This window comes from Mytilinidion resinicola (genome assembly GCF_010093595.1).
Source record: "Mytilinidion resinicola strain CBS 304.34 unplaced genomic scaffold BDZ99scaffold_8, whole genome shotgun sequence".
NCBI classification, from domain to species: domain Eukaryota; kingdom Fungi; phylum Ascomycota; class Dothideomycetes; order Mytilinidiales; family Mytilinidiaceae; genus Mytilinidion; species Mytilinidion resinicola.
This window is the reverse complement of record NW_022985444.1, coordinates 791,581-808,680: the sequence shown is the minus strand read 5'-3', so window position 1 is coordinate 808,680 and position 17,100 is coordinate 791,581. Positions and strand designations below refer to the sequence as shown.

The 17,100-nt window shown below is 51.6% G+C and overlaps 8 protein-coding genes across 8 annotated transcripts; 2 read left to right on the top strand and 6 right to left on the bottom strand.

The window, feature by feature from the left end:
* Positions 1–3,492: 3,492 nt before the first annotated feature.
* On the top strand, positions 3,493–4,131 carry BDZ99DRAFT_570162 (uncharacterized protein; the record flags this gene model as incomplete). Its single annotated transcript, XM_033727958.1, has 1 exon — positions 3,493–4,131. The coding sequence occupies one exon, from the start codon at positions 3,493–3,495 to the stop codon at positions 4,129–4,131; it is 639 nt and encodes a 212-aa protein (XP_033577826.1).
* Positions 4,132–4,179: 48 nt separating this feature from the next.
* On the bottom strand, positions 4,180–5,654 carry BDZ99DRAFT_462163 (alpha/beta-hydrolase). Its single transcript, XM_033719783.1, has one exon. The coding sequence runs from the start codon at positions 5,578–5,580 to the stop codon at positions 4,360–4,362; it is 1,221 nt and encodes a 406-aa protein (XP_033577825.1). The 5' UTR covers positions 5,581–5,654; the 3' UTR covers positions 4,180–4,359.
* A 341-nt stretch (positions 5,655–5,995) lies between these two features.
* Positions 5,996–6,630, bottom strand: BDZ99DRAFT_462162 (uncharacterized protein). Its single transcript, XM_033719782.1, has one exon. It carries the CDS (start codon positions 6,505–6,507, stop codon positions 6,103–6,105), a length of 405 nt encoding a protein of 134 aa, XP_033577824.1. The 5' UTR covers positions 6,508–6,630; the 3' UTR covers positions 5,996–6,102.
* A 1,355-nt stretch (positions 6,631–7,985) lies between these two features.
* Positions 7,986–9,018, bottom strand: BDZ99DRAFT_462160 (uncharacterized protein). The gene is made up of 4 exons (XM_033719781.1): positions 8,792–9,018; positions 8,550–8,729; positions 8,420–8,491; positions 7,986–8,366 (listed from the first exon to the last, which is right to left on the bottom strand). The coding sequence occupies exons 1-4, from the start codon at positions 8,969–8,971 to the stop codon at positions 8,202–8,204; spliced, it is 597 nt and encodes a 198-aa protein (XP_033577823.1). The 5' UTR covers positions 8,972–9,018; the 3' UTR covers positions 7,986–8,201.
* A 1,758-nt stretch (positions 9,019–10,776) lies between these two features.
* BDZ99DRAFT_462159 (uncharacterized protein) lies at positions 10,777–12,010 on the bottom strand. The gene has a single exon (XM_033719780.1). The coding sequence runs from the start codon at positions 11,691–11,693 to the stop codon at positions 10,911–10,913; it is 783 nt and encodes a 260-aa protein (XP_033577822.1). The 5' UTR covers positions 11,694–12,010; the 3' UTR covers positions 10,777–10,910.
* A 1,232-nt stretch (positions 12,011–13,242) lies between these two features.
* On the top strand, positions 13,243–13,698 carry BDZ99DRAFT_351947 (uncharacterized protein; the record flags this gene model as incomplete). The annotated part of the gene is made up of 1 exon (XM_033714525.1): positions 13,243–13,698. A coding segment is annotated over one exon (456 nt), but the record flags the coding sequence as incomplete, so codon positions are not given.
* A 371-nt stretch (positions 13,699–14,069) lies between these two features.
* Positions 14,070–15,559, bottom strand: BDZ99DRAFT_487640 (NAD(P)-binding protein; the record flags this gene model as incomplete). The annotated part of the gene is made up of 4 exons (XM_033722851.1): positions 14,070–14,321; positions 14,382–14,776; positions 15,006–15,221; positions 15,379–15,559. 4 exons carry the CDS (start codon positions 15,557–15,559, stop codon positions 14,070–14,072), a joined length of 1,044 nt encoding a protein of 347 aa, XP_033577820.1.
* A 432-nt stretch (positions 15,560–15,991) lies between these two features.
* BDZ99DRAFT_475731 (carbonic anhydrase) lies at positions 15,992–16,735 on the bottom strand (the record flags this gene model as incomplete). Its single annotated transcript, XM_033722012.1, has 2 exons — positions 15,992–16,399; positions 16,505–16,735. The coding sequence occupies 2 exons, from the start codon at positions 16,733–16,735 to the stop codon at positions 15,992–15,994; spliced, it is 639 nt and encodes a 212-aa protein (XP_033577819.1).
* Positions 16,736–17,100: the final 365 nt, after the last annotated feature.

Below are 17,100 nucleotides of genomic sequence, written 5' to 3'. Positions count from 1 at the left end.
TCAACCGGTGTAGCTGTCGACTGATAGGCATTCCGAGCGTCAGGAGCTGGACGAGGGACTACAGAAATAGGCGGTGCTGGCGGCGGAGCTGTGGGCATGCGTCCTAGAGGTATGGCTGGAGGTCCACTCTGTACACTTCTACCTGTAGCTGCCGCACCCGTGCTCGTAGCTCGCTCAAATCTTGATGGCTCTCTCTGTGTACTATTGTCTGTATGGTGGCCTCTCTTCGGCTTCTTTAGGCGGCCCTTACGAATTGTAACAACCTCCGGATCCTGTACGTTGTGAAATGGAAGCTTTATAGCTAGCTGAAGTATATCTGGCCGGTGAAACTACCAATGATGATCAATCTCTTGTGGTTGTATACGTAGCACACCATCCTCAACGACGCCTAGTGCTTGGTGTAGACGATTATGCAGCGTATGCGCACACGGGAGGCTATAGATCATTTCAAATGTACGTGTATAGCCCCACAGTTGGTAGTTAGCTGACTTAGCCTTCCGTACTTGAGGCTCGAGAAGGCGTAGTGCGTACGGTGCAATCTTGAAGCGTAGGTCACGGAATTCCGGTAAATTCACGTCGTGAGGCCACCGAGCATGCTGCGAGGCCTTCTTGTCCTTGTATGTAGCCTGGCTATTAAGTATAAGGTTAAATATGTTAAGGAGAACATTGTATAGGTGGCCGGTAGAGACCTGGAGGTACTGTTTCAGCGTGCCGTGGCCGCCCTCGTTCCGTGATGTAACACTGTGATCGGTTAGCATTATACACCTAAATTTGCATCTGCTCGACCCAAAACTCAACACCAAGATGTGCGAATTTAAAGCCTAAACTTCATAAGGGGTTTGCAGTTGTATAGAATAAGCAGCGCTGAAGAGGGCAAGAGCATAGCTTAAAGAATGATTAAGAAATAGGATATAAGCAAACACTTACACTGTACTAAAATGTCGAGTGCTCTTTGTATAGCAGTACGCCCACTGCCACCTACACGGCCACCACTCATTATCTATATACTTAATCAGCTGCCACCTCTCCTTGTAGTCCTCCTGTAGCTTCTTCTACTTACTCTTAAACTTATCCTAATTAACCTTCCTAACTAGAGCGCTCCAGCGGCCAAGGAATTCACTCTTTTTGTCCTGTTCCTTTTTCTGTACAGCAGCTCTCTCCTCATCTGTTATAGGTGTAGGAGGTGCGCTGCCTGCCTTGTACGTAGGTGCCTCCTTATAGACCTCAGCTAGCTTGGTGACAAAGTTTATGTTAATATGCCATATACACAGCAGCTGCGGGACACCCGGCCACTTAGCTCTTAGGGCCTTCTTTAACGCGGCTTCTTTATCTATACAGAAAACGCGTGGGCGTAGCAAATACGCTTGGAAAAGCTCGTAAAGCTGTTGTGCTGCCCAGTCGTAGTTCGGGTCCTTCTCTCTTGGAATAAAATAATAGGCAATCTCGAAGCTAGTTCCTATGCACGTAATACCCGTTATATACAGCAACAGTATACTAAAACGGTTAGTCTTGTATATACAGTTAAGGAGGATAATATTATAGTTAGACTTAAGGAGCTCAATCGACTGTGGGTGTGCAAAGAAGAGGTAATTAACGCGGTTTTCATCATCCAGTAAATAGCTATAGAAGAACTTGCCCGCCTCTCTATCGCTGCTATACGTTTCTAGCGTGTGGAGTAGTGCCTGGATAGGACTAAGGCCTTTAAGGAGTTCCTTCCTATATAATTTGCGCTTATTATTGATATTGTCCTTTGTAATACTTACCCCCTGCTTTAGCAGCTTTATATATATTGCTGCAGGTGCACTACCACTAGAAAGGTTATTGCAAATAACCTTCCTTACCTCCTCTGTACGCTCAAGGCGACGTAGTACAGGCAAGGCTGTTGTTTTAAGTATAGCTTTATAGCCAAAATGAGAGGCTTCTGTTATTTCCCACATCCATGTGCCTTCGGGCTGTCGGGTGAGAGTTCCTTTTATAGTACAGCCGGTCCTCTTGCTTCCAGTCTCACGTATACGGTTCTAAGGCACGTGAAGGCGTGCAAAAGTACACATATACCATATTTTTCGGGTCGTCTTTGCTATAGTCTTGTCCGGTTTGGTACGATATTTGGCCAACCCGTAGCCCTGCAATAAGGCGTGCGTTTGTAGAGCAATATGCGCTTCCTCCGCTGTAGCGTAGTACGCTAGCCGTGGCGGCTGGAGGGCCATGGTGAGTGTATTGTGGAGGTGTATTGTGGAGGTGGAGGAAGAGGCGGTGATTGCTTGTGTACACGCCGCATTTGGAGTGAGCATTTAGAATTGGTAAGCGAATTAAGCGAGCGAATCGGAGGCCCTAGCCGGGCCTCCGAGCCAATTAGAGGGCGGTGAAACGACAGGGGTTTAGGGGGTGTACAACTACTAGAAAGGGGGGTGTACAACTACTAAAAAGGGGGTGTACAGGTACTAGCGCCCTTTTAATTGATTATTAGCAAGTATGCTTCGGCCGCCCCCGTTCAAGCGCTATCATATCGTACACCTCGACTAACCACTTATACCTCTCGCCACCATCCACAATAACTGCGAAAAGGTTTCCACGGCTTACAAGCTGAAAAACGGATTCATCGTGCTCCCTCAGATCGAAGCAGAACTCAGCTGTTTGGCGGTCCTAGACCTGAAGTAGCCCATTCATCGAACCAATCACTATATAATCTTTGAACCAGGCAAATCCGCGTATTGTGTTGTTTGTCTCGGCCACATCTCCCACAAAGTGTTCTCGCACAAGGCTACCAGTGATCCACTCCATGTCCAAAACGAGCCGTCCACAGACGCTGAAGTGAGCAACTGAGCATTTCCCGGCTGTGTTGAGAGCTGCAAAACAAGACGTGTATGGTCTTTGCAAGTAGCGACACATGCCCTGTTTGTGGGGCGCGGCCTATTAGCGGTGCTTTGGGGTGTTTTTAGGGTATGTATGTATAGTGAATACTTACCCGGAGCTAATGGCCTAGATCTTTATTTCTAGTCCAGACGAGCCGTGCCCAGATCTGGGGTTGGCCTGGAAGTGTCCGTCGTTGCTGAGTGGGGAGAGGGGAGGGGAAGGGATTGAGGATTACCAGTGTTTTGATTGATGGAGCACTAACGATCAGGACGGGGTAGTCGGGGTGTTGTTTCTACGCAATATTGCTGGAGAGGAAGATCATGGATTAGCACCAAGGACAACAAATCTACGCTCGACAACGTAAAGTGTCCATAGGCCCGCTGAGTACTCACTATACCTTCGCCACTGCCAGCAGTACTACCACGTCACTCCCCTGCTGTTACTGCTCTTCCTTGTATAATCTTCAATCTTTCCAAGTACCCAAACACCCATAACACTCACACTTTCAAGTACCCCAACATCCTTTTCTTCAAGCATACTGCACTTGTCCCTTCTATTAAATACCACTACACCTCTGAGAAACACTACACTGCACTTACCCCCTTTACTCATCATCTATATCACAACCTCATCCCCAAAATGCAACCCACCGACAACAACTTCCGCTACTCAGGCCACACCGCCCGCGGCAACATCTACCGCCCCAACCCCACCGGTGCTAGCGACATGCGCGAAGCGCGCGCCCGCGCCGCAGAAGCCCGGATACGACAAGAAGCCAGAGAACAAGAATTAGCGAGGAGGACCGAGCACCGACTTCGCGCTTACGAGGACTTGACTGGGCGGCGGGACCAAATGCAAGGCCCAGGGGCTCGGAGACAGCCCGCAGCTGCGCCAACAGGTAATATGAGGGCGGCATATCCTGGTACTGGGGCGTATGGAGGAGGTTACAGGGCGCCTACTGGAGGTGTCGGGCCGTCTTGGATGCCGACTTCACAGGAGCGGGAGGGATTTACGGGAAGGTATGCTGCGCCGGCTGCCTCTAGGGGGGTGGGCGGGAATGCGCCTCGTGCGGCTATGGTAGCTCGTGGTCTAGCACCTGCTGTGCAGCCGAGGAATCATTACCGGTCTCAGATCCATGGGTTGGCGGATCTTTCGGACGAAGAGGTTGCGCCGCCGTATAACCCTTTTCGGAATATGAGGAGTGAGATGGTGGATAGTGGGCGGATGGATTGGAGTGGAGCGCAGCCGGTGAGGGGGCTGGATGAGGAAGTAGAGTGAGCAGAGGGATGGAGATGGTGATATGGTAGAGATTGAGAGGTTGGTCTTTCTTTTTACCTTTAACTTCAACGAGTTGATTACATATGTGAAGATGATGGGTTATACTCTGCCTCAAAGCAGCCTTTCAGTGGCATATGTTTCGTAGCGTTGGTTCTGACCCTTTGAGCGGTAAATTAGCTGCTTTACCGAAAATATCCTACCCTCCCCTCCCTACTCTTGCTTTCCCCTTCAACTCGCCGTAACAAGAATCGACTCCATCCATGGATAAACATACGAATTAGCCTCTGGATACCCCATATGTGCTCTCCCCTGAACGAACCTCCCCTCCTTCGGCGTCCCATACTCCATCAGCAACGTACTATCCTCAATCGGCATACACCCATCCAACACCCCATTAATCAGCAGCAAACGGCAACTCGGTAACCCTTTCCCCACCACCGCAACCCCCTCCCCCTCTCCACTAACCAGACTAAACGTCTTCTGACACTTCTCCTTCATCTCCTCAAAGCTCTCATACCCATACTTCTCGCAATACGCCCGCTCCAGTCCGAAGGGGTACTCGTGCTTCCCAACCTGCTCGAGCCACTCGCGGCCGATGTAATGGTGCGTCCCTGCCCCGTGCCCGACGGACCCAACAAGAGAGGAGGCGTGGGTGTGCGCAAGGCGGATGGCGTAGTAGCCGCCTGCACTCAAGCCCCACGCGAGCACTTTCTTGCTGTCAAACTGCGGCTGAGAGGCAATCCATTCTAAGATGCTCGTGAACAGCCGGTCCGGCGACAACGGATCCGTCTTCGCCGCCGGACAATCCACCGTCGTCCCGGGGATATCGCAGATCACGGTCGCCCAGCCGCGCTTCAGATGCTCTTCCGTGCGCTCCGTGTTGTCAGGCCTATGGCCGTCGAGCCCGGTGATCAACAGCACAACCGGGCAAGGCGAGGATTTTGAAGCGGTCGGGGGAATGCGTAGGTAGAGCGGGATAGCATCGCCATCACCAGTACCAGCATGAGTATGCTGTACCACCGTCTCAGTGACCGGAACATCCCAAAGGCTCGCACCGCGGAGGTACGCGCGCTTCTGGGTTTCGAAGACCTGTTTCTTCAAGTCGCCGCTGATGTAGGGGAACCTCGCCAATCTATAGATCGCGTTGGCGCGCTTGTAGAACTGGATGGCGAGGGCTTTGTCTGAGTTCTCTGCGCCTTCTGCTTTTGCGACAAGCGCGTCGGCGGCGGGGAGGAAGGCGGAGGTGTACGCGTCCGAATAGGGGTCGTTGATATCCTTAGCGATGAGGTGGGTGAAGATGGGCTCGAAGTCTTCGAATACGCCGTCGTGGAATGGGTAGACGCCGCGCTTGCAGGGGAAGTGCCAGCGCTGCGCCCAGAGGGTTGCGATGCTGCCAGCGTGGCCGTAGTCTCTTGTGAAGAGATCGCCAAGGATCCAGTTGGTGGGCATCTTGGGCTTTTAGGAAGGTTAGGAGACTTTTTGATGGTTGAGTTTAGATTTGGGATGACTTTATGAGATTGAGGTCAAGTCTTTTTACATGTTAGGAACCATGGTTCGTTGATATATCCGTTTCGGTGATGGCGGGGCCGAGAATGTGGAGCTGCTGTGGGAGGCTGCAGGCACTTCCGGCACCCCGCATTTTGGCCTATTTAAAGGTCAAGGATGTTATTTATGGGTCTTAGATTATAGAAGTGGTCTTAATCCACTTAGTAAATTGTTGCTATTGAGAGAGACAGCTCTACAACTGTCAAAATAAACCAAGAAGTAGCTACAAGGTTGAAGAGACAGAAGATCACACAAGACGAATAAAGTCTTAATTGTATAAATAATGCATCTACATAAAGATCAAAGAATGTAGAAAGGCAAGCCCAACAAAAACCACAGCGCTATGCAATGCAACCGATAGATGCTGTGCCAAAAACAAATGCAATTCCCCGCTCCACCATCGCAATGCAATACACCAAAAGGCACTTAAGCCACAACTCCATTAGTCTGGCAGTTGATCGTAACCCCGTTGAGAAGCTGAGGAATAGCAGCATAGGGGTTGCCGTCAATATCAGCAAAGGTCTTCTTGTCGTTGATGACGACAGCCCGGCCGTCGAGGTCGAAGACGCAGGCGGAGAAGACATTGGGAGGAAGCGTCACGAACTGGATGCTGGTGGCGAGGATCTGGCCATTGGGGGCAACGGAGGTGCCGAGGAAGAGGTCGACTAGCGGGACGTCAACGCCATTGCCTGGGATAGTGGCGGCGGCGTTGGCACCGGTCAGATCGTTGGTGAGGGAAAAGGTGACGTTGGCAGGGACGCTGGCAGCCGGAGTGGGAATGGCGGAGACGGCGGCGACGAGGCCGAAAGCGATGGCGGCGAAGGGCTTCATGTTGATGTTGGTGGGTGGTTGGTTTGAAGGATAGATGTGAAGTATTTTGAGTGTTGAAGAGTTGATGAAGTGATGAAGTAGTAGTAGATGGTTGATGCTTTGTAGTGGGCTGTTGAACTGTTGTGATGATGGTCTTTCAACTGCGATGCAGGATACTCTTTATACCTCCTGATCGTGAGCCACTTCTTCCATAGTCTAATTTTGGAGCTGAGTATTTCTTGGAGCTGTGCATTGCCATCGTCAGCTCGTTCCGGATGTTAGCAGCTGCGGGGGTGAGAAATGATGGGTAAGGTGCACAGCCACTAGAACACTACTGCAACCTTAGAATTAAGCTTGATGATCTTGGTAACAGCTTTGCGAGCAGAAAAGGTAAGCTTACTGGGTAGTACTGGGGCTGAGAAATTTGCCAAGTCCGCTCAGCCTCTTGCCTCTCCCGCTCTCCGCCTCCGCCATCGCTCCATCTTGGCACTTACGAACCCAAAATAAAGTGGGGCATGAGTTTTGCAGGAGGCGCACATGATTTGATTTAGCTTAGGGACTTGTGATTGGTTGAAATTGAATAAGTACTCGTGAAATACCTAGGCAATGACAGAAAGTGCTCCGCATTTACCACATGCGTGCTGGTCTCAAATCATAGTACCTACTCAGTAGCGACTAGGCTGATAAAGATTCTAGTACGTAAAGGTCAAGGCATAATAAAAATTTGCTCATGAAACTCGGCTCGACCGTGACCTTAGCTTCCCCCTCGACGTGAGAATGGCCAGCTGGTTGTAATGTACGGAACATTCTTGCGCTGTGGCTTTAAATCAACAAACAGATGCCGCTTCGGTGTATTGGTGAGTCTGTTAAAATCTCTGTATGATCCTAAACTCAAAACTCCATGCTTTAATCATTCCGTGTTACTAACGGTATCAGAATCTTGTAGCGAAGTTGGCAAATCTACGCGAGAAAGTCTCGTCAGCGAAAGGCATCAGCGCCATCGTATTTCCGCAATACGGTAATCTAGAGTAGAAATTGGAGACATCCGTAGAAGTGATCACTGGTGGCGTCAGCATAACTCTTGGAGATGAACCGGGTTGCTCAGCCGCCTCAGGCCCCCATCTTCGTTTATCTGAACACGACTGTCAATTAGCCGCAGTCGAGACTGTTGACTACACGAAGTCGCTTGGCAGCTGCGTTGGAGCTGAAGGTTGATGGAGCGAGGTGAGGTGAGGTGAGATCGGGTTCTCCGTAGAATATTCTGGTGGCTTGGCAGAGTCGGGGCGGTGAATACTTTGTCCGAACACCTCCTGTACGTTCTTGACAAACCACGGTCGAAACTATAACATGGCATAGAGAGTGTGTCGTAGCTGTTTCTGTATGGGCGATCTTTGAGACTCATTGTTGTAAGATCATTCACTTCAAGACTCAGAAGTTAGAATACCTCGAAAAAAAAGCGAGTCGATCACTCAGATACTCTGCGCTAATATAGTTGGTGTCTTAGAGACGTTTCCGCTTTATTCAACCGGGTTCGATACAAGAATGAAAGTGTCAAATCGTGTTCGTACGCGCGAAGAATTTGAATGTTCTCAGAGGACTCGATAGAAAGTAGGCCTTGAATATTGAATGAGTAAGGGATTGTAGATACATGTCGCATAGAAACGAAGTTTCAATTACTCTCAACCACTCATGGACGAGTTCATGACAGAACAAGCTCAGGACTCTTCTTCCATTCCGTAAGGGTCCCAGTCCCAGCCCTTGCTGGCGTCATATGAATCCCACCCACCCTCAGTATCGTTCACATTGACTTCGAGTGGCTCGCTCTTGAGCACGTCTAGAGCGCCGCGTAAGCGCTCGTCGAGGATTTGAGAATGTTTTATCTATTACTGTAATTAACTTTGTGTAGGTTTCCACAATCAATTTGCCTACTTACAGGCTTGTCGATCCTTCTACCTTGAGCGTCTCCCAGTGATTCCCCGCGGAATATGTTCTCTGGCCAATCGCACTGTTCGTTCAGTTTTAGATAGTCTGATTCTAAAGCAATTGTATTCAATGCAACTCACTACGAATGCGAACATAGCGCTGTAATACTGGTTGAAGTGATACGGGCTCTCTGTGGGTTCGATGTTCGGGTGACCAATCTTGAACAAGTCCTGGAGTTGCTTCAAGAAAATGAGGATCCCTTCACGACTCTTGTTCTTAGTCTTTTCGATCATTTGCGCCGCAATCCGGGAGTAAGGAACCTGCAGTGAGGATTAGTCAGGTCTAGGGAGCCCGCTTTCGAGGTGATCAAGAAGGAATATACATAGTGATTGTAAACGCCTTCTTCAGTGCCGTCCTTTTTGCCGTCGACTGCCGTTTTCACATAGGATCGCATACCCTCCCGTTTATGCTCCACTTCCTCGATGATTTCAGCCATCCAATCCTCATCGCGATCCGAGTCACCAGCTTTACCCATGTCCGAGGACGACCACAGAATAATCATCTTAAGGTTTGGCAATAAGATCCGTGGGAACTTCGGATCGGTTAGTAGCTGTAAGTCGACTCGAAATGGTGTGAGGAGAAGGAGACCCGGTGGTAGCGAACCTAAGGGTTTAAATATTTGATGAGATGCAAGCTTCTCGCGCCCGTGCTCGTACTATCTTAGAGGCAACGGTATACACAGAACCTCAACATGAGCTGAAGTAGGCGCTAGAATTGCTGTGGCTGGTCGAGGCCCTCGGGACTCACATGTCGAAGCTATCTTCGTGAACGCCGTCCGACAGTCTCAGCTCGGAGATGGGCGACTAAGAACGCCGATGCAAGAGCCCGCAGTTGGCAATTCGTTGACTCTGACAGCCAGAACACGCCCCACCGATAATCTGAGACTCTTCACTATCGGCCTGGCCGAGATCATGCACGGCGTTGTCGAGACTGGCTTTTTACGTTGCGCCTACGCAGGTCGGCTACACGATACATAGCTCCTATACTGTACACAGAATAGCTCAGATATCGATGTATGCAGGGGAAAACTATCACAGCGCGTTAGAATGGTGGAGAAAGAGGAAGAGGTGAGGTTTGGCGAAGAGAAGCTGGGCCGGCCCGTTCAGCTGTCCAGACGAGACGCCACTGCAGGGGCTCGTCCCGTCCCGCTTCCCCGCATGAACATCCATCATCACCACTCAAGAGATACGCAAGTCTGGGAATATTTCTTCTTCGAGGGTAATATTGACGGCGTATATACTCAGAGGCTGGAGTTGGTAATGTTTAGCTGCGCGCATCGTCACACTCCAGGCGTGGCTGATATAGAAAGCCAGCTACCAATGCTGGTCGTTTAATGCTCGGATGCAGACCTGGTTAGAATACTGTTTCGGGCCCATACGTCTGGATTCGGCTTTTCAGCGCATTCCCCCAGACTCAGGGTAACCTCTCCGTAGCAGGGTCTAAGTAGTTTCATTCCTTATCTCATCCATCCTTTATCCCACTACACCATCGATACCACAACTCCACCCCTGTCCCACATGGCCGCAACAGCACTCCTACGTGGAGCGCCAGGGATGTACGCAGTGCCTCCATAGCTCTTGATTAAACCGTAATCTTCATGCTAGGAACTATCGGGGGGGCAGGATCCCTCGTGGGTCGGAGCAACAGCGGGCAAGGCTTGATAGAATAAGTCGCCCGGGTAGGGAATAGATATCCCCATTGCGAAAGCTTTGCCGTTGAGCTTATTGGTTGTTCGGGCGGGGGTCCAAGTGATGCGATTGAGGTTGGTCGAAGATATCATTAGTCTGAGGTGGTCAGCGAGTGAGTAATGAGTAGGCTGAGATGAGCACTCACTACTAAGACATCAACGTGGAGTATCAATAAGATCGCAAAGTAGGTACCGTACTAGGTCATAAGTTTGGGCATCCTACACAAGTTCTACTCTTGATCGCTCGACACCACCGTGAGGAGGAGCCCAAATAGCATGTAGCCGACTAGCCAAAAGGCTGCCCAAATCCCACTGCGTCGTCATTGGCATTGTGTTCGGAGTTCTGAAAGCTCATAGGGGTACCCCAAGCAGTGGTAAGAGAGTGATCAAATTTATGTCGCAGGACTGTGCAGGACTGTAGAAGAGAAGATTTTCGTAGGAGTAGAAGAGAGAGATGATGGAGAACTGGTTGAAAGGATAGAAGCAAGCAGTAACGTGACTAGGTACCACGTCCCTTCTTCACCGCTCCTTCACTACTAAAACGTAATGTTGAATTCTAGTTCTGAGATACGAATTGAACACTCTTTTGAAATCGACACTGAAGAATCAGGTGTGCTTATGTCCGCTATAAATATTGATGGTGGGAGAAGTGGAGAAGAAAAACTTTCAGATATTGAATTCTAAGATAACCGAAGTAATACACTGATCGAGCACTGACATCTATCCTATACACCTTACTTCGCCTACTCTGAAATCAATAACCGCTGTCGCCTCCACCGCCGCTGTATCCACCGCTGTCTCCACCACTACCTCCTCCTCCTCCGCTCGAGTAACTGGTCGACGTATAGCCTCCGCTATCTCCACCTCCGCCTCCACTCGTATAGCTGCTGGAGTGGTGGCCCCCGCTACGGCCGCTAGAACCCCCGCTGTAGCTACTGTACCCACCACCATAAGAGGTAGAATGAGAGTTCGAATGCGAAGTTGAAGCTACTGCCGGCTGCGAATAACTAACTCCACCAGAGTATAAAGTCGAGCTCGGCGCCGGATCAACGGACGGCGGATGATGCTGATGATGACTGGGGGGGTCACATGGAGGTTCTAATGTCGAGATCAGGGCGAGTTGGTTCTGGATGAGAGTATCGTTTGTAGAAGCAAGATTTACGGTTGGGATGGGCCGATTCCAGGCTGGGGAAGAGGCTGTACGCTTGCCTTTGGATGCCGGGGTCGGACTGCTAGGTTTGGGACTGGCTTTGGAAATTCGTTCTTCTTCCTCTGAGTGTCGGTTCTGAGATTTTGACGGGGGGGATTCTGTGCGCTTGCCATTGGATGCCGGGGTCGGGTTGCTAGGTTTGGGGCTTTCTTTGGAATTAGGATCTTCCTTTGAGGGTAGGTTCTGAGACCTTGACGGGGAGGGTGGCTCTTCCCGAGGAGTGAGTGGTTTGGCGATAGGGTCCTTGACGGAGTTGTTGAAGGGTTTGGCCATAGGAATCGGCTCGGAGGCCGATGGAGTCGCCTGCTTGGAGGAGAAGCAGCCCATGGTGCTACCTGCGATTGAGTCTTCTTACAGCTGTTTGAATGGACTCGGCTCGAGGTATTGGATGCTTCGAACGCGTTTGTGGCCACTGGAATGGTTTGCGAGGAGTTGAATGATGAGTAGAAAAGAAGGTCAAAGTAACACACGATATATACTTCTCATCGTTAAACAAGGTAGCCTTGCCTTCAGTCTCTCCAACCGATTGGCGCCTATGCGGCTGTGTTGAGTGTGCCTTGTGATAGTTGGTATACATCGCGTTATTGATACAAGGGGGTCGGGCCAACCGCCCTCCATGCAACTTTTGGTGGCGTTATAGTAATCATCTACGAAAAGAGTATGGATACGACTATAATGCCACCAAAAGTTGCAGGGAGGGCGGTTGGCCCGCTCAGGCGACCCTCTTGTAGCCGGATGAGTCGGCAGTCGTAAGAGTCAACAATTGGCCCGGTGAAGAATGCGGGAGTGGAAAGCGGCTCCCTCGGACGCTAGAAGCGACGCCATCTCCTAGAAGGGTGTTTGTGGCTTGCGGCTGAAGATGGTGCCTGGATACGGGGTAGGGAGGTGGACGAGGCGGAGTTTTGAGGCTGTGCACGGCAAGGTATTTCCGGCGAGGCTTGCAAGAATATGTGCTACCCCTTTCCATCCTTGAATCTTGGAATCAGCCTGACGGGCAACACTTCTTCTCCCTGACCCACTCGTTGATAACGAATCCGTCCATACCGCGTCGTCCACGCCATTCCCGCACAAACCCAAACACGGCCAGATACAGTGCCAGAGCAGCCTCCTGGTCGCCACTGTCGGTACTTCGCTGTGTTTCGAAAACCCGGATGAGATGTGCATGCCTAGAGAGTGCAAATTCGAGCTGTCTTGCACGCTTCTGATTGACCTGCGTTACCGTTGTTTGGGGCGTTTTCAACATGTTATCAGAATCTAGCAAGAGAACTCAACACCCCGGGCAAAAGTGAATCCGCAGAACAATGTCCTAGTACTGTATCTTCTGCTACAATTTTGCTTCTTCTTCGCTCTTACCCCCAGTGATCCTCTCTATACCACATTCACCACATCCTCTTTCGCAAGTTTCAGAGCTTATATACCGAGGCACCCCATCTTTCTAGACTCTCTCCTTGAGTCTCCAGCTGCAACATCTCCTACCCCACAAACCAGACCACAAAGTTAGAAGACACGCAACCAAAAAAGAATCCGGTCACGTGATGCTTACATACTACACGGAACTCCTCTGTAGAGCCCACGGAGCTCCTACGTAGCACCCCCTCACATCTCCCGGCTACTGGGCAGACCCAACCTTTCATGTCCCTCTTCCACCTTTAGTTCTACTGAACGGTCAACCTCTTATCCCCCCTAAACTCCTCTTAACTCCGCCAGACCCACTCCCTCTACATATAAACCATCATACCCACCTCCCCTCCATACGTACTCACAGACTCTGAACCCACCCCACCATTTCCAAACCCTTCCCACCTTTTGAAAACCCCCAACCCATCACCAACCTCCCCAACAACCAACCAACCAACCAACCATGTCCCCCCGCCTCGAAGCCGCCCGCGCCTTCCTCGCCGCCTTCACCCCCCTCACCCCGGCCGCCTTCCGCCCGCTGCTCTCCCCCACCTACCACCACTCCTTCGCCCCGCCCTCCGTCGCCATCCACGCGCCCTTCACGCGCGACGCCTTCCTCGCCCACGTCGCCAGCATGGCCCGCGTCATGGCGTCCTTCCCCGTCACGGCCACCGAGATCTTCGAGGACCCGGCCAGGAACGCCGTGGTGGCGTTCGCGACGAGCGAGGTGGTGTGGCGGGGGGAGGTGCTGGAGGCGTTCCGCGCGGAGGGGCTGGAGGAGGAGGGGTGGCGGTATGAGGGGACGTATGTGTTTGCGTTGGAGTTTGATGCGCAGGGGTTGGTGGAGCGGGTGGTGGAGTTTGTGGATAGTGAGGGGACGGGGAGGGCGAGGGGCTTGATTGGGAGGGCGTTGGGGTTGGTGGGGGAAAATGAGGGATGAAGGAGAGGGTGGTGGGAGGGTGGGTTAGGAATTGACATGATTGGGGACCTTTGAGTTCGATATCCATGACGATGGCTCAGGTTCATCCGAAAGAGCAATAGCTTTCACGCGTTGGTTGCATGAGAGAAGCACCCAATTGTGGGGAAGGGATCAGGAAGAACAAAGTTGGTATTGTGAAATGTATATTACAAGATACATCGTCCTGCCCGAATGAAGTCATTGAATCGTTGAAGTGGCCGCCAGGACCGGATCTATCACCATGACTGATCGCCACCGATCCCATTTGGTTGCATTCCCGCAGAGAATCTCAGACCAAGAGGCTGAAAGCTCCAGAAGGGAAGCGTGATTTTGCATCACGTCGGAGCTCAAAGCTTCGACTGCTCGCTCTCCGGCTTGACCTCAACCAGGAGCTTACCAGTGTTGACGCCCTTGTAGAGTTGCACGAGTCCCTTGTCCGCCTCCTTCAATCCGCCCTTGAGAATCGTCTCTTTGCGCTTTATCTTGCCCTCAGCAAGCCACTGCGCGAGCTCTTTGCGAGCTTCGGGATACTCCGACTCGAAGTCGAAGACGATGAAGCCTTGCATGCGGATGCGCATGGAGATGATCATGAGGTAGTTCTATTCCCAATTAGTAGCGCCCTCACCAAAATTCAAAGAGATAGTACGAGTATTTCTTACCGCCGGCCCCTTCTTCTCAACCGCATTATACTGGCTAATCCCTCCACAAATCACAAACCTCGCATCCTTCTTCGCCCGGGTCAACGCCAAATCCAGGACATCTCCACCCACGTTATCAAAGAAGACATCAATGAAGTTCTTGGTCACATCTCGGAACTTCTTGGCGAATTCCGGGTCCTTGTAGTTGACCGCTTCGTCGAACCCGAGCTCTTCTTTCAGCCACGAGCATTTGGAGTCGGACCCGCACACGCCGATCACGTGGGCGCCGTAGATTTTGGCGATTTGGCCAACGACGGAGCCGGTAGCGCCGGCGGCGCCGGAGACGACGACGGTTTCGCCGGCTTTGGGGGCGCCGATGCGGAGGAGGCCGAAATAGGCGGTTAGGCCGGTCATTCCTGGGGGCTGTGAGTTTGGAAGCCGAAGCGCAGGGAAAACCTTGGGGGAGCGAAAGATAACGCGAGAGTGTCAGAATACTGCGACGATGTGAAGAGAGACCAATTCAAACATAGCTTCTAGGCTGAAAAGAAGAGCAAAACAGGGGGAAACGAGATGTCCAGTCCCCTAGGACGGTTTGTGATGATTGAAGTAAACTGAGAAGGAAAATGGAAATATCGTATTTCTTACCCAGCACACCCAGAGAATCAGTCAACTTCCCATTGCGCGGAATCTCGACCTTCTCTAGCGCTTTCTCATTGACCACTGCCACCTCAGTCCATCCTACAGTTCCCGTAGCAGTTGTGCCAACGGGGAACTTCTCAGACTTGGACGCAGTGACGACGCCGGCAGCAAGTCCGCGCATCACCTCGCCAATTTGAACAGGTGGGACGTAGGAGCGTACATCTAGAGTAAGATTAGTTTTATGGCCCTAATCAAGGATCATGTTGGGAACCACGTGATCGTGGTAGGACATCGAAGACGGTCAATTGGTGAGTTGGAGACTGTGAGGAGGTTTCTAGAAGGAGCAATTGGAGATGAGATTGAAGTAATGAGGTCTTACCATTCAACCATCCCCTCATCGCCGGATCTAGCGAAAGATACCTCGCCTCAAAGATGACCTCTCCCTCCTTCAGGTCGTTCTCTTTCGGCAGCGGCCGCTCCTCCACCTTGAACGTCTCTCCGGGAATGATGTCGGCCTTGGGACGCTCGGCCAGCGTGACTGCGGTGTATGTGTCTGCCATGTTTGATATTGCTATGGTCAAAGTTGAGGTCAGAGGAAACGTTGATGAAGCTGATGTCGTCGGTGAAGGTGAAGGTGGAATTCTCTCGCTATAAACTTCTGCTGCCCATGACAAATCAAGGCTTGCTGCGTACACAACGCGGAGCTCCGTCGCGGAGAAGTCGTCACTTCACATCGGTGCAGGCCAGGAATGGAGTTGAAACCGTTGCCACATTTAGCTTTTAGGGATTTGGGCCGAGGCTCCCGAGGTTGCGTCCTTATCGATACCACACCTCCGTCGGTCACTCCGTCCCTGGCATCCACCATCAATCATGAAACAACGCAAAACTCCATAGCTCTAGTGCGCGACAAAGTAAACCCCGCAAAGCAGACCCGCAAAGCAGAAGTCAGGGTATACAACCATTACTGATCACCTCATCGCCTCGTTGATTGTCTACAGCACCGACATTATGCCTCGTGATGGATGGTAGCTCCCTCCCGCTATCAGATCCACACACTGGTCTTTCGCGTCGTCGTACACGAATCCGTGGACCTTGAGACCTCTCTCCGCCTGCGCTTTGATGATGTCCGGCCGTGCGAGGAGGACTTGAGTCTGGGCCCAGACGTGTAGCTCGACGAGGCGGCGGTCGCGGTCGGCGGAGATGGGAAGGGCATCGAGCTCGGGCCTGTGAGCGTTGTAGAGGGCGTTGACGTCGCTATGCTGCTGTGAGTACGTAGTGTAGGTGGATGATGGGGAGAGGGGAGGGTAGATGGACCTTAACCACTCGCATAGCGGGCTCGAGTCGGCGTGCGTGTTGACCAATCTACATCCGTAGTGGCCACAGATGACAATGTGGTCAACCTAGAAGATGGATATCGGTCAGCACTCATCCACTTACAGCTGTTTGTCTAGTAGAACCGAAGCTATGGAGAGACTCTTTCGGTTCAAGGAGTATGATCGACGCACCTTCAGTATCCCTAGAGCATACTCCAACGTACTCAGCGTGCTCAAATCGTTATTCGACACCAGATCTCCCGGACTACGATGCACGATGATCTCCTCCGGCAGCAGATCCAGTGTCCGCGTCTCTGCCCACCCACTGTCCGAGCAGCCTATCCACAGGATCTGCGCTATTGGCTTCCTGAGCGACGGAATGAGGTGCGAGTCGACGACCTCAGTACGGAAGCCCTCCATCATGACGAACCTCAAACTAATCTGCAAACACCACGTCTGATTGAGTGAAGATGAAAAGAACCTGAAAATCAGAGCGGTTCAAAAGACTACCTGCTACGTAGAAAGACGAAAGAGAGCGAACACAAGGAAAGAGAACCACCGGGCGCCTGCCTCACTTTCATCCTCTGCACGAGACATAAGGCAGCGCAGAGTCCTACCCATCCCGAGGTCGGGCCTCTTCCAAGTGGCCTGATTCCCGCCGTAGTGCGCTGCCCAAACACCCACGATCGTCGAGGGTCCGCAGGCTGGGGTTAATAGTCGTCTCCAATATCTCAGTCATCCTTCCGCGGCTGCAACCACTCACGCGCGCCGCACCCCAGCACGAACGA